This window comes from Scyliorhinus torazame, chromosome 9 (assembly GCF_047496885.1).
Source record: "Scyliorhinus torazame isolate Kashiwa2021f chromosome 9, sScyTor2.1, whole genome shotgun sequence".
Taxonomy (NCBI): domain Eukaryota; kingdom Metazoa; phylum Chordata; class Chondrichthyes; order Carcharhiniformes; family Scyliorhinidae; genus Scyliorhinus; species Scyliorhinus torazame.
This window is the reverse complement of record NC_092715.1, coordinates 2187880-2215547: the sequence shown is the minus strand read 5'-3', so window position 1 is coordinate 2215547 and position 27668 is coordinate 2187880. Positions and strand designations below refer to the sequence as shown.

At 51.3% G+C, this 27668-nt stretch overlaps 1 protein-coding gene across 3 annotated transcripts in view; it reads right to left on the bottom strand.

The window, feature by feature from the left end:
• Window positions 1–27668, bottom strand: part of LOC140429045 (nipped-B-like protein) — an 817118-nt gene that overhangs the window by 519852 nt on the left and 269598 nt on the right. For all 3 annotated transcript variants that reach the window (XM_072515574.1, XM_072515576.1, XM_072515575.1), the window contains one exon: window positions 11970–12063. In XM_072515574.1, the coding sequence (XP_072371675.1) occupies window positions 11970–12063 (94 nt within the window). The remainder of the gene's footprint in view (window positions 1–11969; window positions 12064–27668) is intronic.

Sequence of the window (27668 nt, the reverse complement as noted above, 5' to 3'; positions counted from 1 at the left end):
TCCTTTGTGAGCAGGATAAAGAGTCCCACATGGTATGTTGCCTGCCCGGTGCTAGGGTGCGGGACATCTCTGACCGGCTTGAAAGGATACTGGAGAGGGAGGGGGAGGATCCAGTTGTTGTGGTCCATGTCGGTACCAACAACATAGGCAAGTCTAGGAAAGAGGACCTGTTTAGAGATTATAAAGAGCCAGGATTCAAATTAAAAAACAGGTCCTCAAGGGTCATAATCTCCGGATTACTGCCCGAGCCACGTACAAATTGGCATAGGGAGGCAAGAATAAGGGAAGTTAACACGTGGCTGAAAGAGTGGTGTGGGAAAGAGGGGTTCCTTTTCATGGGACACTGGCATCAGTTTTGGGACAGGGGGGACCTATACCGTTGGGATGGTCTCCACCTGAACCGAGCTGGGACCAGTGTTCTGGCGAAAAGAATAAATAGGGTGGTCAATAGGACTTTAAACTAAAGATTGGGGGGGGAAGGGAAAGTCAGGGAACCAAGAGGTGAAGTAATCAGTGGGAAGCGTAGCTGCTTAGGAATACAAAAAAGCACGAAAAGACAAAACTCAGGAGAGGTTACGATAGTCCCCATCCCACAAAATATGACACAGTGTATGGAAAGGCTCAGTAAACCAAGGTCCACCACACTAAGAAAACAAAAAGGATCGATAGAGAATTAAAGGTGCTATATTTAAATGCGCGCAGTGTACGGAACAAGGTAGATGAGCTTGTGGCCCAGATTGTGACTGGCAGGTATGATGTGGTAGGCATCACAGAGACATGGTTGCAGGGGGTTCAGGACTGGCATTTAAACATCCAGGGATTCACAACCTATCGAAAAGACAGGGAGGTGGGCAGAGGGGGCGGGGTTGCCTTGTTAATTAGGAATGAAATTAAATCAATAGCACTAAATGACATAGGGTCAGATGATGTGGAGTCTGTGTGGGTAGAGTTGAGGAACCACAAAGGCAAAAACCCATAATGGGAGTTATGTACAGGCCTCCTAACAGTGGTCAGGACCGGGGGCACAAAATGCACCACGAAATAGAAAGTGCATGTCAGAAAGGCAAGGTCACAGTGATCATGGGGGACTTCAATATGCAGGTGGACTGGGTAAATAATGCTGCCAGTGGACCCAAGGAAAGGGAATTCATTGAATGTTTACAGGAGGGCTTTTTGGAACAGCTTGTGATGGAGCCCATGAGGGAACAGGCCATTCTGGGACTTGTGTTATGTAATGAGCCAGACTTGATTAAAGATCTTAAAGTAAGGGAGCACTTAGGAGGCAGTGATCATAATATGGTAGAATTCAATCTCCAATTTGAAAGAAAGAAGGTAGAATCAGATGTAAAGGTGTTACAGTTAAATAAAGGTAACTACAGGGGCATGAGGGAGGAACTGACGAAAATCGACTGGGAGCAGAGCCTAGTGGGAAAGACAGTAGAACAGCAATGGCAGGAGTTTCTGAGAGTAATTGAGGACACAGTGCAGAGGTTCATCCCAAAGAAAAGAAAGGTTATCAGAGGGGGGGGATTAGGCAGCCATGGCTGACAAAGGAAGTTAGGGAATGCATCAAAGCAAAAGAGAAAGCCTATAATGTGGCAAAGAGTAGTGGGAAGTCAGAAGATTGGGAAGGCTACAAAAACAAACAGAGGATAACAAAGAGAGAAATAAGGAAAGAGAGGATCAAATATGAAGGTAGGCTAGCTAGTAACATTAGGAATGATAGTAAAAGTTTCTTTAAATACATTAAAAACAAACGAGAGGCAAAAGTTGACATTGGGCCGCTCCAAAATGACGATGGTAATTTTGTGATGGGAGACAAGGAAATAGCTGAGGAACTAAAGAAGTACTTTGCGTCAGTCTTCACAGTAGAAGACATGAGTAATATCCCACCAATTCCGGAGAGTCAGGGGGCAGAGTTGAATATAGTATCCATCACAAAGGAGAAAGTGCTAGAGAAACGAAGAGGTCTAAAAATTGATAAATCTCAGGGCCCAGATGGACTACATCCTAGAGTTCTAAAGGAGATAGCTGAAGAAATAGTGGAGGCGTTAGTTATGATCTTTCAAAAGTCACTGGAGTCAGGGAAAGTCCCAGAGGATTGGAAAATCGCTGTTGTAACCCCCCTGTTCAAGAAGGGAACAAGGAAAAAGATGGAAAATTATAGGCCAATTAGCCTAACCTCGGTTGTTGGCAAGATTCTAGAATCCATTGTTAAGGATGAGATTTCTAAATTCTTGGAAGTGCAGGGTCAGATTAGGACAAGTCAGCATGGATTTAGTAAGGGGAGGTCGTGTCTGACAAACCTGTTAGAGTTCTTTGAAGAGATAACAAATAGGTTAGACCAAGGAGAGCCAATGGATGTTATCTATCTTGACTTCCAAAAGGCCTTTAATAAGGTGCCTCACGGGAGACTGCTGAGTAAAATAAGGGCCCATGGTATTCGAGGCAAGGTACTAACATGGATTGACGATTGGCTGTCAGGCAGAAAGTTGGGATAAAAGGTTCTTTTTCGGAATGGCAACCGGTGACGAGTGGTGTCCCGCAGGGTTCAGTGTTGGGGCCACAGCTGTTCTCTTTATATATTAACGATCTAGATGACGGGACTGGGGGCATTCTGGCTAAGTTTGCCGATGATACAAAGATAGGTGGAGGGGCAGGTAGTATGGAGGAGGTGGGGAGGCTGCAGAAAGATTTAGACAGTTTCGGAGAGTGGTCCAAGAAATGGCTGATGAAATTCAACGTGGGCAAGTGCGAGGTCTTGCACTTTGGAAAAAAGAATAGAGGCATGGACTATTTTCTAAACGGTGACAAAATTCATAATGCTGAAGTGCAAAGGGACTTGGGAGTCCTAGTCCAGGATTCTCTAAAGGTAAACTTGCAGGTTGAGTCCGTAATTAAGAAAGCAAATGCAATGTTGTCATTCGTCTCAAGAGGCTTGGAATATAAAAGCAGGGATGTACTTCTGAAGCTTTATAAAGCATTAGTTCGGCCCCATTTAGAATACTGTGAGCAATTTTGGGCCCCACACCTCAGGAAGGACATACTGGCACTGGAGCGGGTCCAGCGGAGATTCACACGGATGATCCCAGGAATGGTAGGCCTAACATACGATGAACGTCTGAGGATCCTGGGATTATATTCATTGGAGTTTAGGAGGTTGAGGGGAGATCTAATAGAAACTTACAAGATAATGAATGGCTTAGATAGGGTGGATGTAGGGAAGTTGTTTCCATTAGCAGGGGAGACTAGGACCCGGGGGCACAGCCTTAGAATAAAAGGGAGTCACTTTAGAACAGAGATGAGGAGAAATTTCTTCAGCCAGAGAGTGGTGGGTCTGTGGAATTCATTGCCACAGAGGGCGGTGGAGGCCGGGACGTTGAGTGTCTTTAAGACAGAAGTTGATAAATTCTTGATTTCTCGAGGAATTAAGGGCTATGGAGAGAGAGCGGGTAAATGGAGTTGAAATCAGCCATGATTGAATGGCGGAGTGGACTCAATGGGCCGAATGGCCTTACTTCCGCTCCTATGTCTTATGGTCTTATCGTCTTATGGAAAGGGAGTAGAGAAGAAATGACGAGAGAGCGAGAGGAGAGAGAGGGTAGAGGAGGGAGAGAGAGAATAGAGAAGATAGAGTAGAGGAGAGAGTGGAGGAGAGAGAGAGAGATTAGAGGAGAGAGTGGAGGAGAGAGAGAGAGATTAGAGGAGAGAGAGAGAGATTAGAGGAGAGAGAGAGAGATTAGAGGAGAGAGAGAGAGATTAGAGGAGAGAGAGAGAGATTAGAGGAGAGAGAGAGATTAGAGGAGAGAGAGAGATTAGAGGAGAGAGAGAGATTAGAGGAGCGAGAGAGATTAGAGGAGCGAGAGATTAGAGGAGCGAGAGATTAGAGGAGCGAGAGATTAGAGGAGCGAGAGATTAGAGGAGCGAGAGATTAGAGGAGCGAGAGATTAGAGGAGCGAGAGATTAGAGGAGCGAGAGATTAGAGGAGCGAGAGATTAGAGGAGCGAGAGATTAGAGGAGCGAGAGATTAGAGGAGCGAGAGATTAGAGGAGCGAGAGATTAGAGGAGCGAGAGATTAGAGGAGCGAGAGATTAGAGGAGCGAGAGATTAGAGGAGCGAGAGATTAGAGGAGCGAGAGATTAGAGGAGCGAGAGATTAGAGGAGCGAGAGATTAGAGGAGCGAGAGATTAGAGGAGCGAGAGATTAGAGGAGCGAGAGATTAGAGGAGCGAGAGATTAGAGGAGCGAGAGATTAGAGGAGCGAGAGATTAGAGGAGCGAGAGATTAGAGGAGCGAGAGATTAGAGGAGCGAGAGATTAGAGGAGCGAGAGATTAGAGGAGAGAGAGATTAGAGGAGAGAGAGATTAGAGGAGAGAGAGATTAGAGGAGAGAGAGATTAGAGGAGAGAGAGATTAGAGGAGAGAGAGATTAGAGGAGAGAGAGATTAGAGGAGAGAGAGATTAGAGGAGAGAGAGATTAGAGGAGAGAGAGATTAGAGGAGAGAGAGATTAGAGGAGAGAGAGCGTAGAGGAGAGAGAGATTAGAGGAGAGAGAGATTAGAGGAGAGAGAGATTAGAGGAGAGAGAGATTAGAGGAGAGAGAGCGTAGAGAGAGAGAGCGTAGAGGAGAGAGAGAGCGTAGAGGAGAGAGAGAGCGTAGAGGAGAGAGAGAGCGTAGAGGAGAGAGAGAGCGTAGAGGAGAGAGAGAGCGTAGAGGAGAGAGAGAGCGTAGAGGAGAGAGAGAGCGTAGAGGAGAGAGAATAGGGAAGAGCGAGTAGAGGAGAGAGAATAGGGAAGAGCGAGTAGAGGAGAGAGAGACAGAGCGAGTAGAGGAGAGAGAGACAGAGCGAGTAGAGGAGAGAGAGACAGAGCGAGTAGAGGAGAGAGAGACAGAGCGAGTAGAAGAGACTAGAGGAGAGAGAGCGAGCAGAAGAGACTAGAGGAGAGAGAGCGAGCAGAAGAGACTAGAGGAGAGAGAGCGAGCAGAAGAGACTAGAGGAGAGAGAGCGAGCAGAAGAGACTAGAGGAGAGAGAGCGAGCAGAAGAGACTAGAGGAGAGAGAGCGAGCAGAAGAGACTAGAGGAGAGAGAGCGAGCGAGCAGAGGAGAGAGAGCGAGCGAGCAGAGGAGAGAGAGCGAGCGAGCAGAGGAGAGAGAGCGAGCGAGCAGAGGAGAGAGAGCGAGCGAGCAGAGGAGAGAGAGCGAGCGAGCAGAGGAGAGAGAGCGAGCGAGCAGAGGAGAGAGAGCGAGCGAGCAGAGGAGAGAGAGCGAGCGAGCAGAGGAGAGAGAGCGAGCGAGCAGAGGAGAGAGAGCGAGCGAGCAGAGGAGAGAGAGCGAGCGAGCAGAGGAGAGAGAGCGAGCGAGCAGAGGAGAGAGAGCGAGCGAGCAGAGGAGAGAGAGCGAGCGAGCAGAGGAGAGAGAGCGAGCGAGCAGAGGAGAGAGAGCGAGCGAGCAGAGGAGAGAGAGCGAGCGAGCAGAGGAGAGAGAGCGAGCGAGCAGAGGAGAGAGAGCGAGCGAGCAGAGGAGAGAGAGCGAGCGGAGGAGAGAGAGCGAGCAGAGGAGAGAGAGCGAGCAGAGGAGAGCGAGCAGAGGAGAGAGAGCGAGCAGAGGAGAGAGAGCGAGCAGAGGAGAGAGAGCGAGCAGAGGAGAGAGAGCGAGCAGAGGAGAGAGAGCGAGCAGAGGAGAGAGAGCGAGCAGAGGAGAGAGAGCGAGCAGAGGAGAGAGAGCGAGCAGAGGAGAGAGAGCGAGCAGAGGAGAGAGAGCGAGCAGAGGAGAGAGAGCGAGCAGAGGGCGAGCAGAGGAGAAGAGAGCGAGCAGAGAGCGAGCAGAGGAGTAGAGAGCGAGCAGAGGAGAGAGAGCGAGTAGAGAGCGAGCAGGGCGGGGGCAGGAGGGGGGGCGGGGGCAGGAGGGGGGGCGGGGGCAGGAGGGGGGGGCGGGGGCAGGAGGGGGGGCGGGGGCAGGAGGGGGGGCGGGGGCAGGAGGGGGGGGCGGGGGCAGGAGGGGGGGCGGGGGCAGGAGGGGGGGCGGGGGCAGGAGGGGGGCGGGGGCAGGAGGGGGGGGCGGGGGCAGGAGGGGGGGCGGGGGCAGGAGGGGGGGCGGGGGCAGGAGGGGGGGCGGGGGCAGGAGGGGGGGCGGGGGCAGGAGGGGGGGCGGGGGCAGGAGGGGGGGCGGGGGCAGGAGGGGGGGCGGGGGCAGGAGGGGGGGGCGGGGGCAGGAGGGGGGGGCGGGGGCAGGAGGGGGGGGCGGGGGCAGGAGGGGGGGGCGGGGGCAGGAGGGGGGGGCGGGGGCAGGAGGGGGGGGCGGGGGCAGGAGGGGGGGCGGGGGCAGGAGGGGGGGCGGGGGCAGGAGGGGGGGCGGGGGCAGGAGGGGGGGCGGGGGCAGGAGGGGGGGCGGGGGCAGGAGGGGGGGCGGGGGCAGGAGGGGGGGCGGGGGCAGGAGGGGGGGCGGGGGCAGGAGGGGGGGCGGGGGCAGGAGGGGGGGCGGGGGCAGGAGGGGGGGCGGGGGCAGGAGGGGGGGCGGGGGCAGGAGGGGGGGCGGGGGCAGGAGGGGGGGCGGGGGCAGGAGGGGGGGCGGGGGCAGGAGGGGGGGCGGGGGCAGGAGGGGGGGCGGGGGCAGGAGGGGGGGCGGGGGCAGGAGGGGGGGCGGGGGCAGGAGGGGGGGCGGGGGCAGGAGGGGGGGCGGGGGCAGGAGGGGGGGCGGGGGCAGGAGGGGGGGCGGGGGCAGGAGGGGGGGCGGGGGCAGGAGGGGGGGCGGGGGCAGGAGGGGGGGCGGGGGCAGGAGGGGGGGCGGGGGCAGGAGGGGGGGCGGGGGCAGGAGGGGGGGCGGGGGCAGGAGGGGGGGCGGGGGCAGGAGGGGGGGCGGGGGCAGGAGGGGGGGCGGGGGCAGGAGGGGGGGCGGGGGCAGGAGGGGGGGCGGGGGCAGGAGGGGGGGCGGGGGCAGGAGGGGGGGCGGGGGCAGGAGGGGGGGCGGGGGCAGGAGGGGGGGCGGGGGCAGGAGGGGGGGCGGGGGCAGGAGGGGGGGGCAGGGGCAGGAGGGGGGGCAGGGGGCAGGAGGGGGGGCAGGGGGCAGGAGGGGGGGCAGGGGGCAGGAGGGGGGGCAGGGGGCAGGAGGGGGGGCGGGGGCAGGAGGGGGGGCGGGGGCAGGAGGGGGGGCGGGGGCAGGAGGGGGGGCGGGGGCAGGAGGGGGGGCGGGGGCAGGAGGGGGGGCTGGGGCAGGAGGGGGGGGCGGGGGCAGGAGGGGGGCGGGGGCAGGAGGGGAGGCGGGGGCAGGAGGGGAGGCGGGGGCAGGAGGGGGGGCGGGGGCAGGAGGGGGGGCGGGGGCAGGAGGGGGGGCGGGGGCAGGAGGGGGGGCGGGGGCAGGAGGGGGGGCGGGGGCAGGAGGGGGGGCGGGGGCAGGAGGGGGGGCGGGGGCAGGAGGGGGGGCGGGGGCAGGAGGGGGGGGCGGGGGCAGGAGGGGGGGCGGGGGCAGGAGGGGGGGCGGGGGCAGGAGGGGGGGCGGGGGCAGGAGGGGGGGCGGGGGCAGGAGGGGGGGCGGGGGCAGGAGGGGGGGCGGGGGCAGGAGGGGGGGCGGGGGCAGGAGGGGGGGCGGGGGCAGGAGGGGGGGCGGGGGCAGGAGGGGGGGCGGGGGCAGGAGGGGGGGCGGGGGCAGGAGGGGGGGCGGGGGCAGGAGGGGGGGCGGGGGCAGGAGGGGGGGCGGGGGCAGGAGGGGGGGCGGGGGCAGGAGGGGGGGCGGGGGCAGGAGGGGGGGCGGGGGCAGGAGGGGGGGCGGGGGCAGGAGGGGGGGCGGGGGCAGGAGGGGGGGCGGGGGCAGGAGGGGGGGCGGGGGCAGGAGGGGGGGCGGGGGCAGGAGGGGGGGCGGGGGCAGGAGGGGGGGCGGGGGCAGGAGGGGGGGCGGGGGCAGGAGGGGGGGCGGGGGCAGGAGGGGGGGCGGGGGCAGGAGGGGGGGCGGGGGCAGGAGGGGGGGCGGGGGCAGGAGGGGGGGCGGGGGCAGGAGGGGGGGCGGGGGCAGGAGGGGGGGCGGGGGCAGGAGGGGGGGCGGGGGCAGGAGGGGGGGCGGGGGCAGGAGGGGGGGCGGGGGCAGGAGGGGGGGCGGGGGCAGGAGGGGGGGGCGGGGGCAGGAGGGGGGGGCGGGGGCAGGAGGGGGGGGCGGGGGCAGGAGGGGGGGGCGGGGGCAGGAGGGGGGGGCGGGGGCAGGAGGGGGGGGCGGGGGCAGGAGGGGGGGCGGGGGCAGGAGGGGGGGCGGGGGCAGGAGGGGGGGCGGGGGCAGGAGGGGGGGCGGGGGCAGGAGGGGGGGGCGGGGGCAGGAGGGGGGGCGGGGGCAGGAGGGGGGGCGGGGGCAGGAGGGGGGCGGGGGCAGGAGGGGGGCGGGGGCAGGAGGGGGGCGGGGGCAGGAGGGGGGCGGGGGCAGGAGGGGGGCGGGGGCAGGAGGGGGGCGGGGGCAGGAGGGGGGGCGGGGGCAGGAGGGGGGGCGGGGGCAGGAGGGGGGCGGGGCAGGAGGGGGGCGGGGCAGGAGGGGGCGGGGCAGGAGGGGGCGGGGCAGGAGGGGGCGGGGCAGGAGGGGGCGGGGCAGGGGGGGGCGGGGCAGGAGGGGGCGGGGCAGGTGTCTAAACAGAGCAGCTGGTCAGAAACTGCGCCATTTGCTGAAAAGACCGAGGTGCAGCGAACACAGATTTATGCTGACAGCAGTGATCAGAGGAAATGATTTTTTGACATGCAGCAGGTGCTCAGAATTGGAATACTCTGCCAGTGTGTGGTGGAGGCAGGTACAATCAAGGGGAAATTGGATTCATATCTGAAAATAAAGAAAGCACAGCTCGAGAGAGAAGGCAAGAGGGGGAGACACTAGGTGAACGGCTCCTTCAGAGAACCAGCACAGACACAATGAGCCAAATGGCCTTCCCCTGTGCTGCAGTCATTCCATCAAGCATCAGATTCCAATCCTCCAGTCAACTAAACAGGAAAAAATAAAACCCACAAATATCTGCACTGATGATTTAATCTGAATTCGAACATGCAAGCAGTTTCTCCGATTCCATCACAAACAAGTATTTAGACCATATCCTGAGGCAATTTTTCCTCTAATTTCCTTTCACCGTGCATGGCCTCTTTGGTACACCACGCAGTCCTTTTAAGATTTCAGTGAGGCCACACACACACACACACACACGTGGTAAGGGGAACGTTCTCGTGATGCCTGTTTATCTATACCCTGCACAGCATGTTCTGGACAGCTGCGCACCCATACACCTTAGAGTAAACACTGTTCTTGGGGTCAGTGCAATGGTTTCATTCAGAGTCTCCAAACATGACTGATGGAAGGCACAATTATTGAGTTAGCAAAATAAGTTTAATCAATTAAGTTTGCAATGAAAAACAGTGCTCATTTTAGTTTCATATTTGTTGACATTTAAGTGAGATAGAATCATCTCAAATTAAAGTCAAATCAATTATAGTAATTTTAAAAAGCCAATTCATTTTTTTCAATTAAGGGGCAATTTGTTTTTTAAATTTAGAGTACCCAATTCATTTTTTCCAATTAAGGGGCAATTTAGCGTGCCCAATCCACCTACCCTGCACATCTTTGGGTTGTGGGGGCGAAACCCATGCAGACACAGGGAGAATGTGCAAACTCCACACGGACAGTGACCCAGAGCCGGGATCGAACCTGGGACCTCGGCGCCATGAGGCAGCAGTGCTAATCCATTGTGCTGCCCAACTATAATAATAACTTATGATCTCATTTCATTTTTCATGATCTACATTGTTTGCATATTTAGTGGTCTTAAATTTTAAAACATATTAAACAAATCCAAACCTTATTTAGAGTCAACCAGATAATAAGCAAACCATGATGGAGCAATAATAAGAAGGAATGCTTTCAGTACAAGTCAACCCTCACTCTAGCAAAATATAGTTCACCTCACAATTAGTGTAATTTCAGAAAGGCATATCAGCACCTATGGAAAATGCTCCAATTAAACTTTAGCTTCTTCCATGGCCTGTCACAAGTTAGCTCATCCCTTCCGCAGAGTAAACCCTACTTCAGTGAGAGCTAGTTCTTGAAACTACCCTAAATGTGGAAAAGTGAGAGGTTATGCACTTTGGAAGGAGAAATGGAGGCATAGACTATTTTCTAAATGGGAAAATGCTTCAGAAATCAGAAGCACAAAGGGACTTGGGAGTTCTTGTTCACGATTCTCTTAAGGTTAACGTGCAGGTTCAGTCGGCAGTTAGGAAGGCAAATGCAATGTTAGCATTCATGTCGAGAGGACTAGAATACAAGACCAGGCATGTACTTCTGAGGGTGTATAAGGCTCTGGTCAGACCCCATTTGGAGTATTGTGAGCAGTTGTGGGCCCCGTATCTAAGGAAGGATGTGCTGGCCTTGGAAAGGGTTCAGAGGAGATTCACAAGAATGATCCCCGTAATTAAGCACTTGTCGTATGACGAACGGTTGAGGACTCTGAAGCCAAAAAGAAAATGCAGGAAAATCGCAGCAGGTCTGGTAGCATCTGAAGGGAGAGAAAAGAGCTAACGTTTCGAGTCCAGATGTCCCTTTGTCAAAGCTCAGGGCTCTGAGGACTCTGGGTCTGTACTTGTTGGAGTTTAGAAGGATGGGGGGGGGGGGGGCACCTTATTGAAACTTACAGGATACTGCGTGGCCTGGATAGAGTGGACGTGGAGAGGATGTTTCCACTTGTAGGAAAAACTAGAACCAGAGGACACAATCTCAGACTAAAGGGACAAACCTTTAAAACTGAGATGAGGAGGAATTTCTTCAGCCAGAGGGTGGTGAATCTGTGGAACTCTTTGCAGCAGAAGGCTGTGGAGGCCAAATCACTGAGTGTCTTTAAGACAGAACTAGATAGGTACTTGATTAATAAGGAGATCAGGGGTTATGGGGAGAAGGCAGGAGAATGGGGATGAGAAAATATCAGCCATGATTGAATGGCGGAGCAGACTCGATGGGCCGAGTGGCCTAACTCTGCTCCTATGTCTTATGGTCTTGGGAGTCCTTGTTCACGATTCTCTTAAGATTAACGTACAGGTTCAGTCGGCAGTTAGGAAGACGAATGAAATGTTAGCATTCATGTCGAGAGGTCTAGAATAGAAGAGCAGGGATCTACTTCTGAGGCTGTATAAGGTCCTGCTCAGACCCCATTTGGAGTATCTAAGGAAGGATGTGCTGGCCTTGGAAAGGGTCCAGAGGAGGTTCACAAGAATGATCCCTGGAATGAAGGGCTTGTCATATGAGGAACGGTTGAGGACTCTGGTTCTGTACTCGTTGGAGTTTAGAAGGATGAGGGAGGTCTTATTGAAACTTACAGGATACTGTGAGGTCTGGATAGAGTGGACGTGGAGAGGATGTTTCCACTAGTAGGATATACTAGAAGCAGAGGACACAATCTCAGACTAAAGGGACGATCCTTTAAAACCGAGATGAGGAGGAATTTCTTCAGCCAGAGGGTGGTGAATCTGTGGAACTCTTTGCTGCAGAAGGCTGTGGAGGCCAAATCATTGAGTGTCTTTAAGACAGAGATAGATAGGTTTTTGATCAATAAGGGGATCAGGGGTTATGGGGAGAAGGCAGGAGAATGGGGATGAGAAAAATATCAGCCATGATTGAATGGCGGAGCAGACTCGATGGGCCGAGTTGCCTAATTCTGCTCTTTTGTCTTATGGTCGGACGTAAAGTACCTAAACCAGGAAGATCTTTAGTTCTGCATTATAAGCATCATGCATTAAAGATCGGGACTGTGGCTGTGGGCCGAAAAGTAAAACCGAACCTTTCAAATAATCTCAATATTATCCAATTGTGGAAACCAAATAGCTTATAAACCAAGAAACAATCACCCTTGATGCCATATCCTCCATTTCTTCATTTAGCTTGCTTCTTTGCGAGCAGTCTCAATTATCAACAATATTACACGCAGTATTAAGGATAGTTTCAGTACATGCAATGTATAAATTTACCTTTTGGAGTTCCATCACTGCTCGCAGGAGAACACACTGCCTGTGGGGATCTTAAAGGGAAGGAAGCAGCATTCCTCAATGAAGAATCACCATCCTAAAATTAAAAACAAGAAAAACATTAGCCTGGAAATTTAAGACAAAGTTGTTGAAAGCGACAGTACCATAGTGCTAATCTTACTGGGCTACGTATCAGAAACCTAGGTAGTCGCCAAGGCCCAGGAACAAGTTCAAATTCAATCATGGCACTTGGGAGAATTTAAATTCAATTAAATAATAATTCCAGAATATAATACTCTTCTCAGTAATGATTAAGAACATCCTGGGTTGTTGTAGAATCTCCTCTGGTTCGCTAATGCTTTTCAGTGCAGGAAATCAACACGTTGTTGCCTGGATTGGCACAACCACCACAGCATTGCGATGGACTCTGAACTGCCCTCTGATAGCAAGACAATCAGTTGAATCAAACTGCTACAGAAAATCTAAAGAATAAAACATCACAGACTAACCAGCATCGACCAAGTCACCAGAAACTATCAGGTGTAGGCATCCCAGTCAACCATACAAAGTCCTCCTCGCTAAGATCTGGGGAGTTGCAGCAAAATTGAAACATATAAAAAATTTTAAGGGAGGGTCGACAGGGTAGATGCGAAGAAATATCCATTTCTGTGGGAAGAGGACAAGGAGCACCCAAAGTAAATATACTTAAATGGCAGAGGGTTAATTCAGTGCAGTGAAAATGGACTTGCTCAGATTAAAATTTAATGTAGCAATGGGCTGACCTTAAAGAGGAGATGATTCAGGTGCAGTTTCAGTAGAGCACAAGAACTAGGAACTGGAATAATAATAATAATCATCATCGCTGATTGTCACAAGTAAGCTTTAATGAAGTTACTGTGAAAAGCCCCTAGTCGCCACATTCTGGCGCCTGTTCGGGGAGGCCGGAACGGGAATTGAAGCTGCGCTGCTGCCTTGTTCTGCATTACAAGCCAGCAATTTAGCCCAGTGTGCTAAACCAGCAACCAACATAGAACATACAGTGCGGGAGTCCATTCGGCCCATCGTGTCTGCACCGACCAACTTAGGCCCTCACTTCAACCCTACCCCCTTAACCCAATAACCCCTCCTAATCTTTTTGGACACAAAGGGCAATTTAGCATGGCCAATCCACCTAACCTGCACGTCTTTGGACTGTGGGAGGAAACCAGAGCACCCGGAGGAAACCCACGCAGACACGGGGAGAATGTGCAGACTCCGCAGGCTGTGACCCAGCAGGGAATCAAACCTGGGACCCTGGAGTGGTGAAGCCACAGTGATAACCACTGTGCTACTGTGCCACCCCCAAGTTATTCCATTGGGCAGAGCATTAAAAAAGAAATTAATGGAGCCTATGCTGAAGGAAATATAATCATTGTGGAAATTTAATCTTCATACAGACTTTAACAAATGGCCTGAAAGATGAAGTTGTAGAATATTTTTGTGACAGTTTCATGGAGCAGTACGTAGTGTAACCAACTAGGAATAAAGCTATCGCAGATGTATTATTGTAGACTAAAGCACGCCAGGTGAAATTTCCAGGAAATGGTGAACATAATAGCATTCAATTCAGTGTTACGTTTGAAAATGACATATTCCAATCTCAAACAAAAATCTTAAATTAGGCAAAGTTAATTGCATAGGTATAAGGAGAGAACTGGTTAGTTAATTAGGTCAACAGGCTAAAAGGAATGGAGGTAAATGAACAGGGGAAACATTTAAAGAAACAATTCAAAATGTCCAAAAAAAATACGTTCCATTGAAGAACAAAAACTGAGCGAGAAGGACCCATCAGGAAGTTAAAGATAGTATTTAAACAACATGACAGTGGCCCGGATGAGCAGATTCTTTGGGGTGGAGGACAGGTGCGCAAAATGGTCGGGAGGACCAGCGAACCATGTCCACATGTTTTGGACATGGCCAAAGCCTAGGGGGTTGCGGACGTCATGTCGACGGTGTTAAAAACAACTTAAGGTGAAGGGACCCTTAGGGAGCAGTGACCACAATATGATAGAATTTACCCTGAAGTTTGAGGGGGAGAGGATACAATCAGATGTAACGGTATTACAATTAAATAAGGGTAACTACAAAGACATGAGGGAGAAGCTGCCCAGAGTTGATTGGAAAAGGAACCGAGCAGGGAAGACAGTGGAACAGCAATGGCAGGAGTTTTTGGGGGTTATTAGGGAGGCACAGCAGAAATTCATCCCAAGGAAGAGGAAACATGCAAAGGGGAGGACAAGGCAGCCATGGCTGACGAGGGATGTCAAGGACAGCATAAAGGCTAAAGAAAAAGCATACAAAGTGGCGAGTATTAGTGGGAAACCAGAGGATTGGGAAGCCTTTAAATGCGACCAGAGGACAACTAAAAAAGCAATAAGGAGGGAGAAGATAGAAGTATGAGTGCAAGCTAGCGAGTAATATAAAGGAAGATAGGAAGAGTTTTTTTTCAATATATAAAGGTAGGAGAGGCAAAAATAGACATTGGACCACTAGAAAATATGGCTGGAGAAGTAATAATAGGAAACGAAGAAATGGCAGACAAACTGGATAGTCACTTTGCATCAGTCTTCACGGTGGAAGACAACAGTGGGATGCCAGAGCTCCAGGAGAACCAGGGGGCAGAGGTGAGTGCAGTGACCATTACTAAGGAGTTGTTGGTTCTGGGGAAACTGAAAGGTCTGAAGGTGAATAAGTCACCTGGACCGGATGGACTACACCTCAGGTCCTAAAAGAGATAGCTGAGGAAATTGTGGAGGCATTAGTGATGATCTTTCAGGAATCACTGGAGGCAGGAAGGGTCCCAGAGGACTGGAAGGTGGCTAATGTAACACCAGTATTTAAGAAGGGAGGGAGGCAGAAGACGGGAAATTATAGGCCGGTTAGCCTGATTTCGGTCATTGGTAAGATTTTAGAGTCTGTTATTAAAGATGAGATTGCAGTGTACTTGGCATTGCATGGTAAAATAGGACTGAGTCAGAACGGCTTTAGTCAAAGGGTGGTCGTGTCTGACAAATCTGTTAAGAGTTCTTTGAGGAGGTAACAAGCAAGTTAGACAAAGGAGAACCAGTGGACGTGATTTATTTAGATTTCCAGAAGGCCTTTGACAAGGTGCCGCACAGGAGACTGTTAAATAAGTTAAGAGTTCATGGTGTTCAGGGTAAGATCCTGGCATGGATAGAGGATTGGCTGACTGGCAGAAGGCAGAGAGAGGGGATAAAGGGGTCGTTTTCAGGATGGCAGCCGGTGACTAGTGGTGTGCCTCAGGGGTCTGTGCTGGGACCACAACTTTTCACAATGTATATTAATGATCTGGAAGAAGGTACTGAAGGCACTGCTGCTAAGTTTGCAGATGATACAAAGATCTGTAGAGGGACAGGTAGTATTGAGGAAGCAGGCGGGCTGCAGAAGGACTTGGACAAGCTAGGAGAGTGGGCAATGAAGTGGCAAATGAAATACAATGTGAAAAAGTGAGGGGTTACGCACTTTGGAAGGAGGAATTTAGGCATAGACTATTTTCTAAATGGGGAAATGCTTCGGAAATCAGAAGCACAAAGGGACTTGGGAGTCCTTGTTCACGATTCTCTTAAGGTTAATGTGCGGGTTCAGTCGGCAGTTAAGAAGGCAAATGCAATCATAGAATTTACAGTGCAGAAGGCCATTCGGCCCATCGAGTCTGCACCGGCTCTGGGAAAGAGCACCCTACCAAGGTCAACACCTCCACCCTATCCCCATAACCCAGTAACCCCACCCAACACGGAGGGCAATTTGTCATGGCCAATCCACCTAACCTGCACATCTTTGGACTGTGGGAGGAAACCGGAGCACCCGGAGGAAACCCAATGCTCACACGGGGAGGATGTGCAGACTCCGCACAGACAGTGACCCAAGCCGGAATCAAACCTGGGACCCTGGAGCTGTGAAACAATTGTGCTATCCACAATGCTACCGTACTGCCCCTTGTTAGCATTCATGTCAAGAGGGCTAGAATACAAGACCAGGGATGTACTTCTGAGGCTGGGTAAGGCTCTGGTCAGACCCCATTTGAAGTATTGTGAGCAGTTTTTTTTTTTATAAATGGACCTTGGTCTCATAGGACATAGAACAATACAGCGGAGTACAGGCCCTTCGGCCCACGATGTTGCACCGAAACAAAAGCCATCTAACCTACACTATACCATTATCATCCATATGCTTATCCAATAAACTTTTAAATGCCCTCAATGTTGGCGAGTTCACTACTGTAGCAGGTAGGGCATTCCACGGCCTCACTACTCTTTGCGTAAAGAACCTACCTCTGACCTCTGTCCTATATCTATTACCCCTCAGTTTAAAGTTATGTCCCCTCGTGCCAGCCATTTCCATCCGCGGGAGAAGGCTCTCACTGTCCACCCTATCCAACCCCCTAATCATTTTGTATGCCTCTATTAAGTCTCCTCTTAACCTTCTTCTCTCCAACGAAAACAACCTCGAGTCCATCAGCCTTTCCTCATAAGATTTTCCCTCCATACCAGGCAACATCCTGGTAAATCTCCTCTGCACCCGGTCCAAAGCCTCCACGTCCTTCCTATAATTCGGTGACCAGAACTGTACGCAATACTCCAAATGCGGCCGTACCAGAGTTCTGTACAGCTGCAACATGACCTCCTGACTCCGGAACTCAATCCCTCTACCAATAAAGGCCAACACTCCATAGGCCTTCTTCACCACCCTATCAACCTGGGTGGCAACTTTCAGAGATCTATGTACATGGACACCTAGATCCCTCTGCTCATCCACACTTTCAAGAACTTTTCCATTAGCCAAATATTCCACATTCCTGTTATTCCTTCCAAAGTGAATCACCTCACACTTCTCTACATTAAACTCCATTTGCCACCTCTCAGCCCAGCTCTGCAGCTTATCTATATCCCTCTGTAACCTGCTACTTCCTTCCACACTATCGACAACACCACCGACTTTAGTATCGTCTGCAAATTTACTCACCCACCCTTCTGCGCCTTCCTCTAGTTCATTGATAAAAATGACAAACAGCAACGGCCCCAGAACAGATCCTTGTGGTACTCCACTTGTGACTGAACTCCATTCTGAACATTTCCCATCAACCACCACCCTCTGTCTTCTTTCAGCTAGCCAATTTCTGATCCACATCTCTAAATCACCCTCAATCCCCAGCCTCCGTATTTTCTGCAATAGCCTACCGTGGGGAACCTTATCAAACGCTTTGCTGAAATCCATATACACCACATCAACTGCTCTACCCTCGTCTACCTGTTTGGTCACCTTCTCAAAGAACTCGATAAGGTTTGTGAGGCATGACCTACCCTTCACAAAGCCATGCTGACTATCCCTGATCATATTATTCCTATCTAGATGATTATAAATCTTGTCTCTTATAATCCCCTCCAAGACTTTACCCACTACAGACGTGAGGCTCACCAGTCTATAGTTGCCGGGGTTGTCTCTGCTCCCCTTTTTGAACAAAGGGACCACATTTGCTATCCTCCAGTCCTCTGGCACTATTCCTGTAGCCAATGATGACATAAAAATCAAAGCCAATGGTCCAGCAATCTCTTCCCTGGCCTCCCAGAGAATCCTAGGATAAATCCCATCAGGTCCCGGGGATTTATCTATTTTCAGCCTGTCCAGAATTGCCAACACCTCTTCCCTACGTACCTCAATGCCATCTAATCTATTTACCTGGAGCTCAGCATTCTCCTCCACAACATTATCTTTTTCCTGAGTGAATACTGACAAAAAATATTCATTTAGTATCTCGCCTATCTCTTCAGACACTACACACAACTTCCCATCCCTGTCCTTGACTGGTCCTACTCTTTCCCTAGTCATTCGCTTATTCCTGACATACCTATAGAAAGCTTTTGGGTTTTCCTTGATCCTTCCTGCCAAATACTTCTCATGTCCCCTCCTTGCTCGTCTTAGCTCTCTCTTTAGATCCTTCCTCGCTACCTTGTAACTATCCATCGCCCCAACTGAAACTTCACACCTCATCTTCACATAGGCCTCCTTCTTCCTCTTAACAAGAGATTCCACTTCTTTGGTAAACCATGGTTCCCTCGCTCGGCACCTTCCTCCCTGCCTGACCGGTACATACTTATCAAGAACACGCAGTAGCTGATCCTTGAACAAGCTCCACTTATCCAGTGTGTCCAACACTTGCAGCCTACTTCTCCACCTTATCCCCCCCAAGTCACGTCTAATGGCATCATAATTGCCCTTCCCCCAGCTATAACTCTTGCCCTGTGGTGTATACTTATCCCTTTCCATCCTTAACGTAAACGTCACAGAATTGTGGTCACTGTCCCCAAAGTGCTCACCTACCTCCAAATCCAACACCTGGCCTGGTTCATTACCCAAAACCAAATCCAATGTGGCCTCGCCTCTTGTTGGCCTGTCAACAAACTGTGTCAGGAAACCCTCCTGCACACACTGTACAAAAAACGACCCATCTAATGTACTCGAACTATATCTTTTCCAGTCAATATTTGGAAAGTTAAAGTCTCCCATAATAACTACCCTGTTACTTTCGCTCTTATCCAGGATCATCCTCGCCATCCTTTCCTCTACATCCCTAGAACTATTTGGAGGCCTATAGAAGACTCCCAACAGTGTGACCTCTCCTTTCATGTTTCTAACCTCAGCCCATACTACCTCGGAAGATGAGTCCCCATCTAGCATCCTCTCCGCCACCGTAATACTGCTCTTGACTAGCAGCGCCACACCTCCCCCTCTTTTGCCTCCTTCTCTGAGCTTACTAAAACACCTAAACCCCGGAACCTGCAACATCCATTCCTGTCCCTGCTCTATCCATGTCTCCGAAATGGCCACAACATCGAAGTCCCAGGTACCAACCCATGCTGCCAGTTCCCCTACCTTATTTCGTATACTCCTGGCATTGAAGTAGACACACTTCAAACCACCTACCTGAGCACTGGCCCCCTCCTGCGACGTCAAATCTGAGCTCCTGACCTCTATACTCTCATTCTCCCTTACCCTAAAACTACAATCCAGGTTCCCATGCCCCTGCTGCATTAGTTTAAACCCCCCCAAAGCACTAACAAATCTCCCCCCCAGGATATTTGTGCCCCGCAGGTTCAGATGTAGATCATCCTGTCTGTAGAGGTCCCACCTTCCCCAGAAAGAGCCCCAGTTATCCAGAAATCTGAATCCCTCCCGCCTGCACCATCCCTGTAGCCACGTGTTTAATTGCTCTCTCTCCCTATTCCTCATCTCACTATCACGTGGCACGGGCAACAACCCAGAGATAACAACTCTGTTTGATCTAGTTCTGAGCTTCCATCCTAGCTCCCTGAAAACCTGCCTGACATCCTTATCCCCTTTCCTACCTATGTCGTTAGTGCCAATGTGGACCACGACTTGGCTGCTCCCCCTCCCCCTTAAGGACCCGGAAAACACGATCCGAGACATCACGTACCCTTGCACCTGGGAGGCAACATACCAAACGTGAGTCTCTCACGCTCCCACAAAATCTCCTATCTGTGCCCCTGACTATCGAGTCCCCAATTACTAATGCTCTGCTCCTCTCCCCCCTTCCCTTCTGAGCAACAGGGACAGACTCCGTGCCAGAGGGCCGTACCCCATGGCTTACCCCTGGTAAGTCGTCCCCCCCACAAGTATCCAAAGCGGTATACTTGTTTCTCAGGGGAACGACCGCAGGGGATCCCTGCACTGACTGTTTTTTCCCAGTCCCTCTTACAGTTACCCATCTATCTCCAATCTTTGGTGTAACTAGTTCCCTGAAGCTGCTATCTATGACCCCCTCTGCCTCCCGAATGATCCGAAGTTCTTCCAACTCCAGCTCCAGTTCCCTAACTCGGTCTTGGAGGAGCTGGAGATGGCAGCACTTCCTGCAGGTAAATTCAGCAGGGGCACTAACGGCATCCCTCACCTCAAACATCCTGCAGGAGGAACATTGCACTCCCTTCCCTGCCATCCCTCTAAGTTTTGGGCCTCATATCTAACGAAGGATGTGCTAGCCTTGGAAGAGGTCCAGGAGGTTCACAAGAAAGATCTGGAATGAGGAACTTGTCGAATGAGGAACGTTTGAGGACTCTGGGTCTGTACTCATTGGGAGTTTAGAAGGATGAGAGGGGATCTTATTAAAACTTACAAGATACTGCGAGGGATGGCCACTTCCCGATTACAAAATGGACACTTTGCAAAGATTGCAGGGAAAATGGACAATACGGAGAAAACAAGCAGGTCCAGGGTTTGTCTGTTGATTAGAGCCGCAGCTCCCAGACAAGACCAAAACTGCAAACCCATTAGCATACTAATGGGCCATCTCCGGGGACAAAAGAGTAACATTTAAGTAAACGATAAGACGACAGACACCCCGGCGCCAGAGGAGACCAGAACAAAGCAGGCCAACGGCCACCTAGGACACGCCCAGCCATCAGGGCACCCACCCCTTTATTGGAGGAAATCGATAGGAACGATTGAGAAACGGCCCAATTAATTGGGGCCAAGTTCAAGGCCCGCCCAAAAGCGCACAAAGCCCCTTTTGGGTAAAAGAAGGAGCCCCAAAGAGCGAATCGTTCTCTTGGCTTTGGCTCTCACCGAGGAGAGACCTGCCCAAAAGCTGCACCAGAACAAGTAAATCCAAGGTCAACGCACGCTACCAGACAGACGACCTTAGTGGTTATCCCGTACCAGTTCCACCCCAGCAGCCTCAGAACCGAACAACGGCTATTGTTCCTCTGACTGAGTGGGCGCCTGAAGCTAAGTATAGGCTTTAGCAGCAGTGATAGTTTAGTCTGTAATATTTGTGCATGATTATATTTAACTGTGTGTGTAAATAAATAAGCATTTGACTTTGAACTAACTAACTGGTGTTGAGTCTTTGATCAGTATTCGGTTTGAACCTTGTGTCGGTATCGAAAGATACCTAGCGACTCTAGAGCAAAACGTAATTAGAACCAAGGCGACCATATTGGCTGCCATATTCAGAGCCAAATAAAGAGAAACGCAATTAGCAACATTTACTGGCGACCTCTGACGGAACTCGACTTAGAAGTGGCCTAGTCACTCCGAGAGAACCCAATTTTGAATTGGAATCCAATTGGAAACAGAAAAACCACAAGTGTGAGAACAATACTGATCAAACCTCCAAGTTTCGGAAGTGTGTTAATGCATGCGTACTAACAGGGTTGCAAGGTAAACCTGAGAGATTTTGTTGCGTAAAACTGTCGGGTGTTTTTGTAGGCCAGAAATTAGCATAAGCCGTACCCGTGTTTACATCACCACTTTATCACCCTCTGTTCCAAATTCAGTAGAAAAAATGGCAATGAAGGCAATGGAGCGCCTTATGAACCCCCAGGAATTTGAGGTCGCAGCGACCAGTAGAGTAGGACAGTGTCCCGTATGGGAAGGGGAAATCAGAAAATACCTCAAAGGGAAAGGATGGCCCCTTTGGAGCAAATTCTGCACGAATGACGAAACAGGTCCCGGGAGTATAGGACATACTTGGTGGGAGAACCTGTCAGAGATACACAAAAAGAGCTTAGGGAAAGCTCGCAAGCCGATGGCAATCGTGTCCTGCGTGGCACAATTGCAAGGCACAGAGGAGTCGTTAGGACGCTCCATAGAGAGTTACAGGAGAGAGACAAAAATAGTGAGGGAGATGCGAGCGAGTTTGAGAAGGAGAATAAAGATTTGAGAGAACAGTTAGCAGCGAGGGACAGAGAGGTGGATGATGCCAAGTGTGCACACCAGTCCTGTCTCGCCCATTTGAGTAGTTTTCAGACCCAATATGATAAGGCCTATCAGAACACACAGCGTGCGGTCTTGGTAAGACAAGAAACCGAGCAACAGGTAGAGCAATTGCAGAAACAGTGCAATGATTTAAAAGCAGCCCTACGAGCACTCTACACTTCCACGACGGAACAAAGGCAGAGCTCAGTAGATCACGCAAAGTACCGGAAGCAAATCGCAGAATTGCAATCTCTGCTTTCTGTCCAGAATGGGTTTCAAAGTATGTTTGGACCCCAGTTAGACCAGGAAAACGGCCCCGATTAGCAGGAGTTAAATGAGACTGCCCACAGATACGTACATGGGACATGTTCGCAAGAAAAACCCCAAAAGAGAAAAGCACCCCAACCCCCGACTGAACAGGCAGAACACACCCCCATGAACCCTGTAACCACACACCACAGGGGCGCAGCAGAAGGAAACGCAGATTTCCTGTGTACAACTCCGTTAACCGTGACCCAATTGCGGGACCTGTGGGGAAAGATTACACCGTTCCTTCCCACATCAGACCAGTTTTTCGCTAGAGTTAAACAGCAGGCTACCATATACGGCCTGGATGAAAAGGAGCAAGTGAAGCTCACAGTTTTAAGCCTTGACCCTTCAGTCGTGGCAGCCCTTCCCGACCCACAGAATGTAGGAGGAGGCACCCTCCAAGAGATGCACACAGCGATCCTAGATGCGATCGGCTATAACAGAGGTGACCCCGTAGAAGGCCTAAACAAGTGTAGGCAAAAGAAAACAGAGCACCCCACAGCATTTGCTGGACGCTTGTGGATACATTTCACAGCAGTATTTGGAGAGTTAGCCCGTGCCCATTTGTCTGCAGATAATATGGCCAAATGGACTTGCATCCTAGTCTCTCATGCGACAGAGGCAGGACAGAGAGCTTGCGCAAATTACGACCCCTCAGACGAGGCCCACAACAAGAAATGGGTTTTGAAGAGATTGATCCGCACTTGGGAACAATCCGTCCAAGGTAAAACCGCATTTGCAAACCCAGAGGAAGAGCAGGCAGACATGAATCCAGTTAAAGCGCACCAGAACCCCGCATGGGTAAATGAGGGCAGGAACAGCCCACCACAGCCAAAACCCCAGTAATGTTACAACTGTGGACAGTTCGGACACTTGGCACGAGAGTGTCAAGCCCCCCAGAAGCAGCAGAGAAACCAACAGACAGGCACCCTAAATAAGAATAGGGCAAAGCCAATCCATAGCGTTAGCGCCCGTTCAGAGAACGCAGACATGAACGGCACCGACTGACGGTGTTCAGGCTCCCAACTTGGGTCTGCGACACCCTTTGGAACAAGTCCGGTAGACCAGTCGTAGCAGGCAAAGTCTGGGGACACCCCGTAGAATTTCTTTGGGACACAGAAGGGTCCCGCACCACACTCAATTCCTCCACAATGTTCCAGCAAGACACATGGCCCACAACAGACACCATCACACTCAGCGGCTTTACAGGTAATTTACAACAAAGACACATCACAGCCCCTGTAGCGATACAAATAGGGAACATTACACCCCAGAGACACGTGCGCACCCCTGAAAATTTATGTGGATGGCTCCTCCAGAGTTTTGAACGGAAAGAGAATTACCGGTTGCGGCATTTATGTAGAGGATGCGCAGGGACGCGCCCTTGAGGTGATTTCACTAAAGTTGCCAGGACATCTAGGCTCGCAGGCAGAACTGGCAGCCATAGCGTACATGATAGACCACCCTGACGCGTTTCCGACCCCAGCAGACATCTATTCGGACTGCTTAGATGTCTGTAATAGTTTAACAGAATTCCTACCTCTGTGGGAAACTAGAGGACTCATTTCCGCAGACGGAAAGCCCCTACCCTCAGCCCCATTACTCCGACATATCCTAGAGACAGCTGAAGATAGGAAATACGACATAATTAAGGTTCGCAGTCATTACCACTCTTTCCCCCCTCCTGGTAACGTTAAAGCAGACGCCCTAGCGAAGGCAGGTTCCAGACATGGTTACTTTTGGAACCCCCCCCCCCCCCCGAGAGCACCCCAGTACACGCGGTTCAGGTCTCACAGACCAACATTCAGGACCTAGCAAAGGCTCAGATGGAAGATGAAAAACTCAGGGAAGTTTTAAAAGGAACCTTCCCAGCCTCGTACGACAAGTTTAAAAACACAATCACCACACACGACAATGTGATTTTGAAAGAAGGCATTTATGTAGTTCCCAGCCAGGACAGGAACCAGATTATTTGTCAGTTCCATGACAATCATGGACACCAAGGCATTGAACCCAACCCATAACCCACCTCAGACCCCTCTGCTGGTGGCCTGATTTAAAAGCCGATGTTACTCACTACATTGAAAATTGCTAGAACAATCCGGACAGATATGCAAGAAAGGCTCAGCTTAGTCACACCCACCCCGTTAATGGCCCCTGGATGAATTTGCAGATAGACTACATAGGGCCCCTACCCCCCCCTGCAGAAATGGTTATAAGTGTGTTGGTGGTCATCGACACCTTCACAAAACGAGTGGAAGCTTTTCCATCGAGAACGAATACGGCCAAGACAACAGCTAAAATACTAACACAGCACATCTTTCCAAGATGGGGCCTCCCGCGCAGTATAGAGTCCGATCAAGGCTCCCATTTTACAGGACGAGTAATGAAAAACGTCCTCACAATTTTTGGAATTAGGCAGAAGTTTCACATAGCCTACCATTCCCAATCAAGCGGCATTGTAGAGAGGATGAACAGAACTCTAAAAGCCACTCTCAGGAAAATGGTGCACCAGAACAACAGCACCTGGGATTCAGTTCTCCCATTTGCTTTAATGTTCTTAAGAAACACAGTATCCACGTCCACAGGATGCACCCCCCCACACCCTCATGACCGGGACAGAGTATTTATTAGGACTGGATTTGGCCAGCCCCGCAGCCCCTCACGCATGAAAATGCTGTACAGCAGCTAATTGAGAACATAGCTCGCAGCAGCTGTGAGACTTGGGACCAGGAGGAAACAAATCAAGGCTTGTTTCGATAAAAAGGTACACGCCACCGACTTTGTAGTAGGGCAGCAAGTGATGCTTTCCCTATACGACCCCAATTCAATCCTTTCCCCAAAGTTTTCCGGACTGTACTCCATTTCGGACAAAGTAAGCCCCTCGGTATAAAAGATCACATATTCCAATGGCAAGTCTGCGTGGTTTCACATAAACCAGCTTAAGGCTTATGGCTCGCAGAACAACCATGCACACATCTTGCTCGTGGCACCAGAGGAGCACGCCCCGCCCACAGATGACGTATTCCTACCCTCCCCCCCAGCCAGTCCAGCCCATCCTCAGGCACATCTTCAACTCCACCCCCAGAGACACAACTCCGCCTCGCCCTTCCTTCAACCAGCAGCGACAGCAATGACGACAGCCACAGCACACCACGTTATGATTATACCCCTGCACCAGACCCCACTCCCAGCGAATCTGAGCATGATTCCAGTGACCCCTTCGAAATCACATACATCAAAGCCCCTGACCCAGACCCACCGCCCGACGATTACGGATTAAAACCTAGTAGCTCCAACCTCGACACACGATTCCAGCACCGAGACAATTCGTTCAGGCTCATCCGGAATGACCCCAATTCACCCCAAGCAGCTTTAGCCAAACGACTCCAGTCAAGAGTACGGCAGCAGGGAGAAGATGACAGACTCCCACCAAACGAATCCCTTTGCGACACTGTTCGCTACTGAGCAATGAGGTGTCTACATCATGGGAAAAAAGGAACCGATGGAGAGATACGGTGTCCTTTCTGGTGGAACCTGCACCATGTTTGTTGTATATTTGTTTGTTTAATATACATGTTTATTGTTTGTGAATTTGAAAGATTTTCATGGCCCCACTCCACCACCCTTTGACGCTCAATGGCCGTTAGAGGAACTAGTTTGTCGACAGACAACCGTTCAGAGGAACTAGTTTGTCGGCAGACACCACTCATAGCTACTCTCCTGATTCAATCACGAGGCAGCCCCCACGACGACCACAATCTTACCCGTTCTTGCTGGTCGCTCAGGCAGTGGAGAAACGCCACTGGTCCCCGCCCTGCCTGAGGACCCCCCCTCTGGTCAGCTATGCTCGGGTAGAGCACATACGGCACTGATCATCGTCCTACCCAGGGACTCCACCCATTTATTACCCGCCGCGGAAAATGCAGACCCCATTTTGGCACTTTCAGTTCAAAATTCTTTTGTTTGTTTTTGGCAACCCTTGGGTTGCTTCCGTATGCTATTTACATCCTCAAACACTAGGATGGTAGATCGCACAGGCTGCGAGACAGCTCGCACTGTCAGTATTTTTCTCGGATGACTTGTCCAAATATTTGGGGGTTTTTTAAATGAGGGAGTCACAGGTGGTGACCAATCATAATGGTAATTTGCAACAAAGGACAGACAGACATACGAGATCTTAAGCAAGATAATAACAGATATTATGCTTGTGTCCATATAACTCTGGAACCTCAGGAACCCCAAAGGAAGAAAAAGACAGAAAGACGGAAAGGTGAAGACAACTTTCATGGTCCACACCTGGATCTTAGCGGGATCCCTTCTGTTGCGCGCGGACGCTACCCCCTGACCCCTACCACACAGGCCGTGAATGTTTCCCACCCCTACCATACACTGTACCCCGAGATAGTTAACCCCGAGACAGTTAACGAAACCCCGACCTGGTGTGACAAGTTTATAACCTGGTATTCACTATCGTACATAGTAGAATCACTCTGAGTACTGGCGATACTCTGCAGTGTCGTGGCTCAGAAAATGGCGAAGGAGAGCCTACCGCACTCGCACCCCGGTATACACGTTTAGATCCCCTATTTTCGGACTTCACCAAACCCCCCAATTCCTTGAGTGAATTAAAGTGCATCCGTTTCTCTTTATGTGTGTTTTGTTCAATAAAGAAACGTAAACCTCTGTGCTTGACTACCAAGCCAGAGAAACTTGTGTTGCTGCTATTTGTACAGTTTAAAGTGTTGTAGATTATTGTTGATTGTTTGAGTGAAGATAGTTTATCGAGGAAGACCAAAACGGCAAATCATTAGCATACTAATAGGCCATCTCTGGGGACAAAAGAGTAACATTTAAGTAAACGATACTAAGGCAGACACCCCGGTGCCAGAGGAGACCAGAACAAAGCAGGCCAACGGCCACCTAGGCCACGTTCAGCCATCAGGGCACCCACCCCTTTATTGAAGGAAATCGATAGGAACGATTGAGAAACGGCCCAATTAATTGGGGCCAAGTTCAAGGCCCGCCCAAAAGCGCACGAAGCCCCTTTTGGGTATAAGAAGGATCTCCCAAGAGAGAATCGTTCTCTTTGCTCCGGCTCTCACCGAGGCGAGACCTGCCCAAAAGCTGCACCAGAACAAGTAAATCCAAGGTCAACTCACCCTACCAGACGACCTTAGCTGTTATCCTGTGCCAGTTCCACCCCAGTAGCCTCAGAACCGAACAACGGCCATTGTTCCTCTGACTGAGTGAGTGCCCGAAGCTAAGTATAGGCTTTAGCAGTAGTGATAGTTTAGTCTGTAGTATTTGTGCACGAGTAGATTTAACTGCGTGTGTAAATAAATAAACATTTGACTTTGAATTAACTAACTGGTGTATCGAGTCTTTCATCAGTATTCGGTTTGAACCTTGTGGCGGTATCGAAAGATACCTGGCGACTCTAGAGCAAAACGCAATTAAAACTAAGGACAGTGACCATATTGGCCGCCATATTCAGAGCCAAATAAAGAGCAACCCAATTAGCAACAGTTTCCACTAGTAGGAAAAACTAGAACCAGAGGCACCATCTCGGACTAAAGGGACGATCCTTTAAAACCGAGATGAGGAGGGATTTCTTCAGCC